At 49.9% G+C, this 15,128-nt stretch overlaps 1 protein-coding gene across 1 annotated transcript in view; it reads right to left on the bottom strand.

Moving 5' to 3' along the window:
* The window catches only part of LOC144152801 (dnaJ homolog subfamily C member 13-like), a 133,328-nt gene that overhangs the window by 97,723 nt on the left and 20,477 nt on the right, over nt 1-15,128 (bottom strand). The window contains exons 9-15 of the mRNA XM_077684265.1: nt 11,744-11,922; nt 10,630-10,712; nt 6,834-6,991; nt 6,670-6,769; nt 5,781-5,888; nt 1,555-1,710; nt 276-332 (exon numbers count right to left, since the gene is read on the bottom strand). Coding sequence (XP_077540391.1) covers nt 276-332; nt 1,555-1,710; nt 5,781-5,888; nt 6,670-6,769; nt 6,834-6,991; nt 10,630-10,712; nt 11,744-11,922 — 841 coding nt within the window. The remainder of the gene's footprint in view (nt 1-275; nt 333-1,554; nt 1,711-5,780; nt 5,889-6,669; nt 6,770-6,833; nt 6,992-10,629; nt 10,713-11,743; nt 11,923-15,128) is intronic.

Genomic DNA, 15,128 nt, shown 5'->3' with positions numbered 1-15,128 from the left:
AAGCTGCAACCGCTACAGCGCAGACAGTGTGCCCTCTTTTTGGAGGGCCTTGCTACTCACTCACTCAGCTGTGAGGAAACAAATGCATGCAGGAACTGCCCTTGCCTGACGGCAGCACAGAAGGAACACTTTCAGCCACGCGCACCCTCCGATCAGAAAGCAGGCGAGTCTGATTCAACACGCAGTCAGAACCTCCGATGCGCCCGCTGTGCAGTGAAGCACCCAACCATCGCCCACCTCAGGTGAAGGAACCAAGGCCGACGTGGCCTCCTCACCTCGATGATGGCGCGCATCACCAGGCCTGCTCCTTTCACAATGGCCACCGATGGGTGCTGCAGGGGGAGAAAGAGAACCACTCCGTTCAAGGCCACGCCCACACCCGAGTCACCATGGCTTGCCATGGCAAGGGTGAAAGAAGCAACAGGAAGATTCACCATGGAGCATTTTTAGTGAAAGAATATGTGTATGCCTACTAAACAGGCTTTAGTGCAGGAACGAAAAAAACACCCCGGTAATAAACGAGCAAGAGACGGAGAGCTAGGCACAGTGTTTCACCTTTGCACGAGTAGAATCGTTGACAACAAATCAACTAGTATGCACTGAACACTGGCCGTAGGACTTGGTGTGCTATCTAGTCATGCAATTTCTTCACCCCTCAGTACAGTCGACGGATAGCTTACACACATCTGACCTAACTTAGCCATATAACATGCCTCCATCACCTTAAGCATAAACAACACTTTCGCTTCTTTAAAGCCGACACTGCACCAGCAGTTTCTGTAATGCAGCGAAAGGCCTTTTTGTCACACACTACTCCTGTGCTCTGTGAGGGCCACATTGCAGCAGCACCCCATGTGTTGCCCATTGAGGGTATACTAAAGCTGTCGTGCACTGCACAAAAAACCAAGGTGTCCGCTTCCCGAAGGAACTTTGTTTCTACAGCCAGACAAGCACCCCTCAGCTGAAGAGGCGAACATACAATGGAAGTGTTGCTAGTGCGCACAGATAGGAAGCCAGGTCCATTGGGAGAGGCGACAGCACAAGGACCCCTAGTCCCCTCGCAAAGTAGTCTCCTTCTATGGTACAGTGTCCCAAAAGGAAGCGGGGGTGTGTTGTCCAGGGCCACAAGAGGGACCTATTATGCGATGAAAATTTACCAGGAGGAACTCCTTCGATGAGCAGTGGCTGCCAGCGGCACTGCTCGCTGCTCACAAGTTTTGTTTGTTATAACCTATCTTCATTGATTGACGTAAATAGTATCACTCCTCAATTTTGTGTATCCCATAAAATACTCTAAGAAACTCCGAGGTTTAAAATGACGTGGTTAAAAAGCTTGTAGCTAGCACTCGCTACAACAGGGGCGTCCCGGGGAGCTCCGTACAACTTGTTCATTGCAGAAAGGGTTCGCGCTCTCCATTGGTTCGTTCCCTGCACAACACGCCCCTACCACCAGTACACTGTACCTAAGGAGCACAGAGATGGCTGCTTCCTCTTGGTGCGAGGGTGCCTTTCCAAAGGGCCCAGTTCACCAAGCCATGCCAGAGGGGGCCTCACCTGGAAGAGCTGGAAGACCACGCGCCCATGCGAGGCCACCAGCTCGAGCAGCGCATCGAACTGGGCCCCGTCCGTCGTCTCGCTGTACGGCGGGCACATGGCAAACGTCAGCAGGTCCAGCAGGGCACTCACCACCAGGGCACCCGTGCCCCGCTCCTGCACCACCACCACCCAGCAAGGAGTCGCTCATGAGTCAGGCTCTCTCTTGAAACACCAGATAGCTCCACTACCCGTCCCCTGTGGCTAAGAACAAAGTGCCGCATCCCAAATTTATTCTGCAGTTGGTGGCTTCACTCTTTCGCTTACTTGCGGTTACTTCATCAGCATCTACAATCGGGAAAAAGCCGCCGCTGCAGTGTTTGTGTCCTTTCTAGCATTAAAAGCCCTACCAGAACTTACCAAAACAAAACTTTTTTTCTGGGGTTTCAAAGGGCTGCAAGTTATTTCTCGTGGCTGACAAACCAACCTAGGACTTCAATTTTTGCCAATGCAAACAAAAAAACATATCATGTTCAAAAATGTGTTGTTCTTTTTATTCTGACGTATAAGCACATTTCTGAAAAAAAAAAAACCCAAAGTTTGCCGGAAAATCCGTGTTTGACAAATTTAATTTTCCATTCTGACCCTCCCCTTCATCTCTACTACCATACCGTTAAAAAGCAAATCTAATACCCGTGGCACACGTACACCAAAAATGACATTAAGTGCTCAACTCTTTCGTTACGGCGGAAAAACGGCCGATTTTAGGTGCTTCCACAAAAACGTTTTTTTTTTCTTGAGCTACTGGACACACGTAGCCTTGCTATGCATGAAATTGTAGCTTATAGATTGCTCTTCCAAACACAAAGCAGCAGTTTTGTTAAAGGTACAATAACTTACAGTTTATTCGTCAAGTAATCAGAAAAAAGCCCCCAAGAAAAGTATACGAAAAACACAAATCGGAACTTTTACCGAGACTAAAAATTATTTCAGGCATTTTAAGATATACAAATTGTTCCTACGTTCCTTGGCTATGATTCAATATATAACTCAACAGTGTACACCAAGTTTTGGCTTTTTGAGGGCCTGTCAACCTAGCGCAACTGACGGCTGTGCCACGCCGCGAGGGCACTCAAGGGTGAGTGAGTCTCTGTAAAACGTGCATCCAAGTACCGTACTTACCCGATTCTAACGCGCACTTTTTTTCCGGAAAAATAGGTCGAAAAATCGCATGCATCGGATACGAAACCGAAACCGAAACAGCGGAAATTTCGTCCTACTCATCACCATCGCCATGTCAAGATGGCACCGAAGCTTTTAGCAACAATTTTTCGGACGCAGGAAGCATAGGCGCCTAGGCTTTTCTATAGGCGTTCACACAAATCGTCAAATCGTTCCACTTGCGGCTTGATAACAGCAATGGCAACAGCGGCTCTCACGCGTTCAAAACGAGCGGTCGGCTGAAGCGTGCGCCTCTGAAGAAGCTCGCGGGATGGGCGTGTGAGGCGTGGGCCACGATCCCATCGACCATGGTTGAACGTTAGTTCAGAAGTGTGGCATCGCGAACGTGCTTGGCGGCACCGAGGATGAGATCTTGTGGTCAGCGGAGAGCGACGAGGAGTGAGATGAGTGAGATTACTTCGGGAAATAAATCACCCGTTTCTCTGGCGTTTGCTTTTCTTGCTCACACAGTTCCGTTCGCATTACAATCGGAGGTGCAAGTTTTTTTGTTTTTTTGTCAGGAAAATCGGGTGCGCGTTAGAATCAGGTAATTACGATATACTCTTTTGTGTCCTCGCACAAAATTCTTATCAGTTCGGTGGTAAAAAACACGAAAAAAAAATCGAGCGCTCTCGACAAGCGTCGCACCTGAATCCTGCAGCGCTAATCTGACACGAGCGCCAGGTTATCTTGAAGGTGATAGCACGATACAGCGCGGTGCATTTGGCAAAATATCTCGGCCGTACGTTCTCGAGACCCTAAACACAAAATCAAAACCGCAGTCGTCAGATTAGAAGCCCTTTTTGTTTATAAATACAGCGCGGAGTCACAACGAAATTACCTGCCAGCGCTTGTTGAAGTGCGAGGCACCTGAACCGGAGCTTCATCGTCCTAACTGAAATCTGAAGATCCCACATCATTGCTTGACCCCTCACTGCTGCTGGAATCAGAAAAATCGACAGCAGGAGCTGCCGAAGTGCTTGCTACAGCAGTCCGACTGTGCGGAGCGCGGCGCGAACCCGACGCCATTTTTCCTCCTCCTTCCCTCCCCCTTCGGTTCAAATTTCTCTTGCTACGCCGCCACCACACGAGACACATAAACAAACGAAACCGAAATTGAAAGAGAAGTTGCCAATGAACACACCAGATGGCGATAGTTGTCTGTGGAGCGCGGGTTTCAGATTTTGCGGGAGATTTAAAATCATCGGACGCCGGCTTCCGATTGCCTATGGCGCCGTCGTGAAAGAGTTAATGCCTTAAGTTTTAATGCCATTAATTCGCTGCTACAAGCAAAAATTTAATGCCATTTGCTCTAATGTCTATTGGTTTAAGGAGTTCCGCACAACTCATTTGCCTTCACGAACGCCTTAAATCTGCCTACTCTCGAACGCGATGAGCACCAAACGAAACCAACGAAAGTCTCAGCACCAGGGTGTTGATGCGGAAACGTAGTTGAACTTCGAAACAGGACGATTTTTTATGCACTTTTGGTGGCGAAGTTCTGAAGAAGAGAAAGTTCACTAAAACAGCGGCAAAAGGCAAAACATCGTGTCACTCGTCGTTTTGAATTTCTCAGATTTGGCTACCGCTGGCAGGCCACGGCAGCTTCTGAAGCCACTTTCAGAAACGGCTCACACCATTGTTTAGAAAACACTATTTCTTATAACGGTTTCTTTCAGACACACACACAAAAAAAAAACCCTTGCAAGACGTTTTTCTCTACGTCAAGAACTCCTAAAATATAAATGCGTTTCTCTTTTCGGTCATTATCACCATCATTCCTAACACATTTAATGCCTTTGCGTTTTCGCGTGTAGCACAGCCCGCCCAAATAATGTCATTCGGTATCTGAAGGCCTCAAACACTTAATGTCATTTTTCGTGTACGTGTGAATGGGTATTATAGGCTTCATTTTCACGTGCCCCATATTTTTGAGCCCAACATTTCTCGCATAAGAAAAGCTTCACTGGGACCCACAAAAAAAGGGTACTTTTCACCTAGTATGGAAAGAGTTAAAAGAAGGCGTGCAGTCAGAACAGCAGCAACGAGAGTGAGGCACATGGCTTTGAAATGTGTCGCCCAAATTCCAGTGCACGTTTAGCCGTTTATACTTGACTGCTAACATAATATGCAAAACACAACGCATGCCGTCTCGCAGTTTTATTGTCAGCATACCAAGCCTCATTGCCCGCATCTAAGAAAAATATTGTCACGTAGCCAAAGACGACGCAGCTGTCTTGAAGGAAAAACAAGTTTATTGGAGCGAACTTGCGCTCCCCTAACAACTCAAAGAATACACAGGCGGTGAAACAGCAGTCAACAAAGTGACGTGCACAGACTGGTGTCGGCAAATCGAATACCGCGGCGTCTGCTCTGCAGGCTCTTATCTTCCGGCGCGAGTGTTTCTCCAACCGTCGATTTACATCCAGAACATTGTAGATCAAAGAAGATTATACTAGGCTAGTGACGTTAGGGCAAAACATTCTCCTTACCAGAATGAGATAACCCGTGCAGCATAAAAATAAAGAATGCAACACGCGCTTCGCTTGGGAGACAGATAACACAGCCGGGTGCGGCCGGGCAGCAGTAAGAACAAAACATAAACAAACAAACCCAATGCATGGTTCGCAGCAATATATCGAAACTGACCTTTCTTACTATTTTTTACTTACACTTGTTGTGCAGAACCATGGTAGCAAACTAATTTTTTGATACACCTCTATGTTTGCAAGAAGAGGAGCCATACTTCGCAGGTGTGTTTAGGAATGCCTGGCCAGTACCAAGTCTCTCGCAGGTGTTGAATAGGGGATGAGAAAGCGGCAATTTAGCGGTCTACCGATTCCTGGACACTCTTTTTTCCTTTTCTGCTCGTTGCAGGGCGTACAAACACCCCGGAGCAAAGTGCAGCAAAGTGGAGCAAACTGCAGCCGCCACATTAGAAAAAAAAAAAAAAAAAATAGAGAAAGAGAAGCAAAGTGCATTTACGGGTGCCCTCGCCCAAAGAGGAGGGGGAGGGGGTGACCCACCACGTGGTGCACAAAGATGGAGAGCAGGTTCTCGAGAAAGGCCTTGTTGGACAGCAGGGCCCACTTGTTCTGCTGCTCGTGGTACAGGTCGCCCCCGTCGTGCATCGGCTGCAATGCAAGGGCACACGTGGTCACCGCTACTGCTACTGCCACCCCTACGGCCACTGTAGCACGACAACTCCCACCCTCCCCCCCATCCCAGCTTCCACCGTGCCCCCAAACACTACACGTGGGGCTGACACATCAACGGGAGGGGATGCAGACAGGTACGAGAGAGTGGCTTCCAGGCTGGAAACTTGGCAAACGGCTTTTACGGCACAAGGCCATCCCAGACCAAGGAAAGGAAAACTGCCACAATGTTGCGAGCTATCACTGTCCCCATTACCCCCTCCCCCCCCAATGATTGAGATGTTACAGTACATTTGGTGGTCATCTAGCAAGACATGTTTGCCGACGAAATATGAATGGCATGAGTACAAAATCACTAACAGTGCTTTATACATGGATTTATTATCTTTGTATCAACGTGCTTTACCTGCTTATCCTAAAATATGTCCCCATTTCCAATGCTCACCGCTCTCCAGTGCGCGACCCCTTTCCCCATGTCTTGGTGGCGTAAGACTACAAAGATTTCGTAGCTTAAAAGTGCACACAAGCAGTGTCCACCACCCATGCAGGCCCACAGGGAGAGACCTCGAGGGAGGTGAGACCTGTCAGGGGCGCCAGTCCGTGCCTCGCAGCAGGTTCCCACGTGTATTTCGAGCCAAAGTTCGCGATAAACGCTCCGGCAAGAGTCCAACAACACAAAGACTAAGCGTGGGGACCGCTGCGTGGTAATGAAAGTTCTCTCCCCCCAATAGGAGTGCCCAGTAGGAAAGGATGCACGTGCCTGCATGAGGGCGCAGAGCATGTCAATGGTGGCGTGGGCCACGCCGGCGTCATCCATCTTGAGCGCCTTGACCACAAGCATGCCGACGCGCTCGCGCACCCTGCAAGGAGCCAGAGTGCCCAGTCCTCCTCTCTTCCGCCTCTCACATAGTAGTCCCACAGTACCTGGAGATCTGGTTGAAGGCGGCGAACCCCGGCCGGGAGGCGAACAGGCGGCGCAGGGCGTGCAGCTGGGCCTCCACCAGGTCCTCGGGCAGCTCCTGGTCCAGCACCGACAGCAGCGCCTGCTGCACCTGCCGCTCCTTGTTGTCCCCAAAGAAGCCCTGCACACCATCAGGGGGGGGGGGCAGGATTACACTGGTTAAGGTGCAAGATCAGGGTGGGTTCAGGGGTAGGTGGACCCCGCATGATAGACTGTAATGCTCTGGCATGCGACAACTTGCAATTCACGTGCCCTTGCCCTTCCATCCCTCATATACTGCCTAATGACTGGGAGGTATGGGCAGCTGAACTTTCATGTCAGATATTGGGCACATCAACGAAGGGCGCCCAATGCCGTATTTTCGCACGTATAACCCGCACCAAAAATGCGAAAATTTCAGTAGCAAAGTAGGGGTGCAGATAATACGCGGGGTTTTTTTCTTTAGCGCAGCTTCACGGGAATTCGCGTTGTGCTGTGAAGCTCCTACGTAGTAACTCTGACTAAGCCTTCCGTGGCAGCAATTGCGCAAAACATACTAGGACAAGGAAGAAAAAACAAGGACGAGCGCACTCTAACAACTGAATTTTATTGATGAATTGCGACTTTCGCCTTGCAGTCAGTGTATTCTACTTGCTAAATATACACTTTTTTTCTATCTACATATAGTATGTGATGTGTTGCTTGAGCAGTAGCTTTCCTGTATCAAATGTGTGGGCAATACGCGAGATTTTTTTTTTTTTTTTTTTGCGGCGGTGTGAAAGTGGGGGTGCGAATTACATGCAGGGGCAAGTTATACGCGCAAAAATACGGTATTGTGTGTCTGGTCACCTTCTAATGGGGTGCCACCCTCCATTACCCTTACAGGCCTGAAATGCTGCCCGGTCTGTCTATCTAGGTTTATATAACATTGCCAGGCACCAGGGAGGCTGCACCTAATAAGCATGCATACTAGAAAGGGCTCCCCAGGACACAAATCCTCACCAATAAAAGGAATGGGGTTCCTTAGTGCAGTGTTTGGCCAAAGACCGCCCCACATGAACTGGCAAACAACTTCCCGGACTTAAGTCGTCCCCAGTTGCTGTTGAGCACCTGCCCAAGGCAGCAGGCAGGACAGCAGTACAGCAGAAGGTGCTAGCCCTCCTTGGGTCCAGACAAACCGATGCTACTGGGAACTACATGTCACCATATTTGACACTCAGACTCTTCCTAGCAATGACTGCTTCTCTGCAGTGCTGCACAAACTCTCTGAATCTAAATGGGACATCTCAGCATTGAGTCAAACTTGAGAAACACGGGAAGGATTCACTAGCGGGCATATTCTGAGCTATCATGGGCTCCCTGAGAAAAAATGAATCAGGGGTTGGCTTCTTGACAAATACAGGAATAGCAAGCAATGTGGGCGAGTTTCCAGCATTAGTGAGCAGTAGTCACCAAGCGAACTAAGAGATGCAGGTTGAAAGTGACCAAGTTTACATTCCACATCTGTCTACTGTCTAATGAAACTTTCTAATGAAGTTGGCAGCAGTTTCTACGAGGATATACTGAATTGGTGATGAGAAGATTACTCTATGGTGAGAAGACTACTCTGCCATCACCTTCCACACAACAGAAGATGAAAAATGTAATGGTAAACGTAAGGTTCGAGCCACAGCTGCGATTTAGAAATGCAAACATTTTTTCGCTGCTTTTCCACGCTTTGTGTGATCTGCCTGTAGCAATTAGCATGCTGTGTTGAGTCTACAAAGGGAACCAAACCTGTCGGGAGCAAATGCTTGAATCATGAGTGGTGACCTCACGCCAAGACCTTGGTATGTTTCTGTGCATTAGAGCGCTTCCACAAATGTTCTGTTTCGCATTGTGACGACCAACATGAGCTCCATCCAACCGAGTTGACAATATTTCCCCGAGCCTTCCTTATTTTGCTAACGGCTCCCTTAGCAGCATGTCATAGCACTGTCACATGCTCAAAGGCCACTAATGTGGAGTGTGGCGCTAGTGCCATCTGTTTTAGACGAGCCTAACTGTTCGCTCTAAATGGCTGATAAACCTGGTGCAGCCTCCAAATGTGCTCACTACAGTGGTATTCCAGAAAGCGGCTCAAAACTAGCCAAGTCTAACATCGACATTACAATGTCCCGCAAGTAGCCAAAAAGTTTGTTCCATCGCGAACTTTGTTACGTCAAGGTCTGCACAATTCAGCAATCCAAATAAGGCTAGAGGAGGGAAGAGCAATCGTCACAGCTGTCAGATTAACAAAACTGCTGCAATAATGTGAAAAGCACCAGCTGTATATCACAAGCACAATGTAGGATACATAACTTTGGCTAATATTTCCCACGATAGTAAGCCAGCGCCTACAGTGTTCACACAGCCCAGCTATGAACTTTTCACAATGCTTCAAAACCAGTTTGGGTGTGCCCCTCACAATCTGTGCAAGTATAAAGCCCCACCTAAAGGCGCCCATGATTTGCGCGCCGCTTGCAATGAATGTGCTTCGTGTTTGGCAGACACTGACAGCGGCTATGCTCGTTGTCTTTGGTCCTCGCCCAAGTGGTCCGGAGTCCGCCTCCACTCAGCGCTTCTTTCCAGAGTGTCTGAATTCCCCCCAAGTTTTTGTTGACAAAAGCACCCAGCACGATTTTTTTTTTTTTTAATTTGCGAGAGATTGCCTTACGGCATGACAGGAAGTGTTAAAGGTACAACACTGCACCTGTTTCACGCAAAAATTCAACAAGAGACCAGGGCTGGGGTTCCGATATCCAACGCTTGAGATCTGGGGTTCTCCCAGGATGGAGCCCTGTGCCTCAGAGGCGTTGCATTCGGGCGTCTCTAAGACCTGAGCAAGCCCACAACAGGTGTTCAACGTTGGCTTCTGACGCAGGAGTAACACAGAAGGGGCAGGTATCCGCAAACGGGGCGCGATATCGGGCAGGCCAAGCGTGGGTAACAGCTGGGGATAACGCCACCCCAACCCGAAGCCTCCGCAGCAGGACCTCCTCCCAGCAAGCGAGCCCACTGGGGAGGTCAGTTCCACGCGGTGGAAGTAAAGCACGCGTGGCGCGGCGGAGGTTCTCGTCTTCCACCAACAGTTCTACGGAAGATACTGGAAGAACTGGTAGTGGCCCTGGGAGGTCTCTTCGGTGGCAGGCACGATCTGCCAGTGTGGGCAGGAAGCGTGTCCCGGCGAATCCACAACACACGGACAGGGCTTGGGCAGGCGAGCAATTGTCGCTTGCATGTGTCTGGAGACAGCTCAGCGGTACGGTCTGCTTTTCTGCTTGACGAGTGCCATTTGCCGGCTACGTTTTCATACTCAAGGACGCCCGGAAATGACTGGCTTCTTGGGCTTATAATTCCATTTACTTATCAAAAGGAAGCCCTGGTACATACAAGCAATGTGCGCCAACTTCATTAAGCTGAAAGTACAGTGATAAGTTCATCCGTTAAATCGCCAAAAAGAAAACACGCGTTTTTATTAGGAGCAAAGATTGGGAAATTTAAAAAATAAGTGCATCGTCTGGTTGTCCTTCTTTGTCACTTCCATTGCACTGTTTCCGCTGTCTGCAAAAGATGTACCAACCAGCCCAAACTTCTAACATGCTGAAAAATCTGCACACCAAGGTTTGAGTAGTGCATGGACCAAGCAGCAACAAGCATGACAGCTGGGCCCCTGTCACAAACATCATGCTTCCCGCCGCTGGCGTCCCCCTCCCCACCCAAGCTTCCCTGCCCCTGAAAGAGAGCCCCCAGGCCACTTGCCTCCTTGTTGGTTGTGTTGAGGAGCCCACTGTAAGGCACGTTGCTGTTGAAGCGCAGCAGCAGCTCAGCAAAGCTCCAGTTCCCTGCACACACACACACGCCCAGGGACAGCTGCACCCACTGCCTCCCAAGACGGAAAAGAGAAAGCACTGCCAACTTCGCTTGGGAAGAAATCACACACACGCACATGCAGTGAACCCGTGTCATCACGAATCTCGAATGTCCCCAGCCAGGGAAAGAATTACATAAAACAGAAACCCACCACAAAAACTACATAATCACCGGGCACATGCAATAACCTTCGAAAGCAATCACAATCTAGGAAGACATCCGAATGAACAGCTGACTGACACCGCTGTTTTCTCCCTCTTTAAGATGCTCCAACAACCTCTCTCCTGTACCTGTCAGTAATAATAATAAAAAAAAAAAACCCTATCGCCAAATTCAGCTATGCAGGGGCAATCTCAGTACGAGGCTTTTTAAGCTCTGATGTTTGCAAAGGTGAATGTATGTGCCAATTTGTTTTGCGCATTTCTTTCTACACGGAAAAGAGACACTGTAGATACTCCTTCAGCATGTTAAGTCTAAGAATGAGTCATTTTTCCAACTGGTGCCAGTCTAGGACATTAAGCCTAGGAACGTTTAATGGCGCTTAACAACGTTAGGCTTAACGTTCAATGTTTAGGCTCAACAATGGGCAACCTTCTGGTCAAGCCTTATGACATGCAAAATGATGTCATGACACGTCATACAACATGCCAAGGTTGTCATACAACATACGACAAGACATACGACATACGACAAGACATACGACATACCGTACATTCAGCTGAGGGCACCGATGTCAAAGCATGATGTTAGGCCTAGCATCTAGCGGTCGCATACCCACATCACTAGAGGGCACTAACCTTTCCACAAGCGAGTTATGAACTGTAAATGACGGGGAGCCAAGAACGGCAATGCTTTTTTTTTCTCACCCCCGTGTTGGTGCTCCCTGCACGCGCTGTGGCCAGCTGCAGCAGTTGCCATGCTCGAGAGCGGCTTCAGACACTGTCTCGCCCATTTCACAGACTCACGTGGACAACGACCCCGTGCCCCTGACCAGTACACGCACCCATGGCTGGGGGCGTGTGCAGCATGCGCAGGTAGCTGGCCTCGACGTCCTCGTCGGGCGGGCATCCCAGGGGCCCCACCCGGCGGCCCCGCCCCCACTGGCCCGGCCAGCCGGACACCAGCACACCCTCGTTGCCCGACGCACGCACCCCGTCCACCAGTGTCGCCAGCAGCGCGTCCCTGCCAAAGGGGAGAAGGTGGGGGCAACCAAAGAATGACACAACTATTGCGCAGAAACACTTCACAAATTGAACAACTCAAAAGCACAAGCAGCACCAAAGAGAACTAATGGCGAATTCCATTGGGCGAACAGGAGCAAGTGCAGCGAGCAGCCAGAGCAGCACATGGGAGTAACGGGGACGTGTGCTTTCGTTCCGCAAATGAAACATTCGCGCTGCTCCGGGAGCAGAGAAAAGAGAGGGAGGGCGTGATGTTAAGGGTCATGTGACCAAACTTTCCCCGCGCTTGCTTCCCGGAGCATTTCGCGCGCTCGCGTTGTCCGCACGCAGTTATTCCGCGCCAGTTTTGCCAGATACGTGCCAGTGGTTTTGTGTCTGCCTTCCTCATGGCGACGAATGATAAAGTAGGCGACGAGTGTTAAAGTAGCAGCAATTCCTCGTTCAGACGGCGGAGCTTAGCTGCTGCCATACGCACTGAACGACTATCGTGGCTGCTGGATTCCACCATTTTTCCTCCGCCACCCCGGGGATAAAACCAGAAGTGATGTAAAAGAGGTCATGTGACTTCCTCAGCGTTCCCTGTTACTCCGCCACTGGCGACGGAGTATCGAGAACTGCTCTCGGCTGTTCTCGGCGCCGAAAAAGTGCTCCTCCTCGACCAATGAAACACAACGCCCCTGCTCCTGCCCGACCACTGGAAGACGCCAGACCTTGCGAGAGCACTTTGAGTGCAGTTAGAAGTGCTCCTGTTCGCCCAATGGAAAGCGCTATAAGAGTGCCAGAAAAGCATCTCCGGAATGTTGGGAGCAAACTGGCAATTTGCACGGCAGAGTGCTGATGATGATTGTAGAGTTCAACACGCCGAATCTACACCTGGTCTATGAAGTGTACCATAGTGGAGGGCTCCGGCTTTAATTTCAACCACCTGCCGGGGATCTTTAATGTGCACTAAAATCTCCACACACAGGCGTTTTCACTTTTTGCCTTCATGTGAAGAGCAGCCACAGGACCAAGCAAAAATATGCAGTTCTTATTTTTTACCCTTGAATATGTGAAACAGAGAGCATTACTTTTTAGATTTTTAGCTTTTTTCGGTTGCAGCGTTCGCCACTGGCATCACTTAGGTTCTCCTTAGAAAAAAAACATGCCGTCCTACTTGACGGATGCCTCCTTTCCCTACAGTAGGTCACCAATTCACTCGCGCGTAAGATTTTCAAGAAGCTTGAGAACGCCGAAACAAATGACGCAAGTTGGCTGCAACGTAGGTATATGAGAATGGCGCAACCGGGACTCTCGATCACTTCCACATTTCGTTCAGTTAGACAGCTTGCCGGCGTAAGCGAGTGTTGCCCCATCCTGTACCCTGAGTGATACCCTGAAGTCCCCAAAGGGTAAAACGGCTTCGTTTGGCGACTGCAAAACCACCTCGAGTTACGGAAAGACAAGAGTGCAACAGTACAATAGTACCACCCCCCAACACACAATGCGATCCAAATGGGATCCGACTTCGCACCGTAGTGCGTGCATGCTGATCTTTCGTTATTCCGTGCCTGCACTATTTAAGCATGCTACACACGTTCGCTGTGCGGGCCAGTTTCAGCCCAAGAAAAATGTACGTGTCAGTGCATGCCCTCAAAACTGCAGCGCTGACAAAATTCACGTCATTTCTGAATAACACAGAGTTGTACGGTATCATCCATGCTGTAATTTATTAAGTCGGTCCGAGTTCTCCAGCAAAAGCGTTGGCTTGTGTTGAGAAACAATTGAAACGTAGGGAAGGACGCGCCAATATGCCTGAATGTTCGGTGATTGTAGTTCAGCGCACTCAACCACGAAGCTTATACAATGAGATGAACCGTAGCAAAGGCGTATTTGTCACGCCGAAACTGAAACCAAAATCAGTTTATTGGGAACTACAGTGGAACCCTGATAATATGACTTTCAAAGGACCACGCGAAAGAGCCGCATGACCGGGGTTTGGGTAAATGCCGGCCTAGTAGACGGTCTCACACAATAGGTGGGTTAAGAACGTATTTAAACTACAGTGGAATCTCGGTCCTACGAATCTCAAGGGGCGGCAAAAATATTCGTATCACCCGAAAATTCGTATCATCAGAAAACAAGAAAAAATGGAATAGTGCCGTGCATGTGACAGGCGGCGGTTCCTGCCGTGAAGAGGTGCAGATAGCTTCAGCGACCGCTTGTATCCTTTTGTTAAAACGCAGCTCAAGGTGTGAACTAAATTGCTCATGCGGGAAAGGAGCTCACAGTGTGGGAGAAAACCTCGCTATAAAATGCCGTCCGCGCTAAATATCTGCCGCGGAGGTGGCTCAGCCAGCTGCTGCGAACGCTTCAATATTGCCGCCATGAGGCACACGTCTCTCCATTGGCGGAAGTCGTGAGGCTCTTCCCACTGCCGTTCGCGGCAACCGAGGTAGAGGCTGGTGCCGGGGTGCCGGCCCGAATCGTCAACGTGGGAGTCAAAAGAACGCGTGCTCATCGTCGACGCGATGTGCGCACATGAACCGCATGCGATTTGTGTGCGTCGGCGTTGCGCGCGCGTTATTTTCACGCCCGCGTTGACGATTTCGCTACCGCGACAGATTCTACCTCGCTCAGAAAAGTGGGAGGAGCCTGGCGACTTGCGTCAATGCATCGAGGCGAGGCGCGCTCTTCATGGCGGCAGTTTGAAAATGCTCCGGACAGCCCGTTGGCCCCGCGGGAGATGTTTAGGCTTACCGCGGTTGCGGATATTTCATTGGCGCTTTTCCTACCCGCGCAGACGATGCTTTATAGTGTCGTTTTCACCCACATTATCAGCTCCTTTACTGTACAAGCAGAAGCGGTCGGTCGAGCTACCCGCACCACTTTGCGGCCGGTGACGCCGCCATGTTGCCGCCGCTTGCCGCACCGTGCGCAGAATGCGGGTGGTATTTCGTGGCGGCGTGTTTTCGTGAGCAGAAAACGCTCCACGCGGTTCACACTTCAACATAATCAACGAGCAAGTGGCGCAGGCAACACGGCAAGGCGACAACAGGGTAACTAGAGTGCGGGGCAAGACCTCGGAAGCGAGGGTTGTGGAGAAGGCAAAATGGCGAAGGTATTCACCGTCAGAAATGAGGGAACGCTTGATTGCCGTGGTTTATTAAAAAAAGTGTAATACAAAAATGGACGCTAGAAGAACCCGAGCTGCAGCCAGCGGAAACG

The sequence above is a fragment of the Haemaphysalis longicornis genome, unplaced genomic scaffold (assembly GCF_048455015.1).
Source record: "Haemaphysalis longicornis isolate Haplotype H1 unplaced genomic scaffold, Haemaphysalis longicornis Haplotype H1 scaffold_9, whole genome shotgun sequence".
Classification (NCBI taxonomy): Eukaryota; Metazoa; Arthropoda; class Arachnida; order Ixodida; family Ixodidae; genus Haemaphysalis; species Haemaphysalis longicornis.
This window is presented reverse-complemented; position numbering and strand designations above follow the sequence as displayed.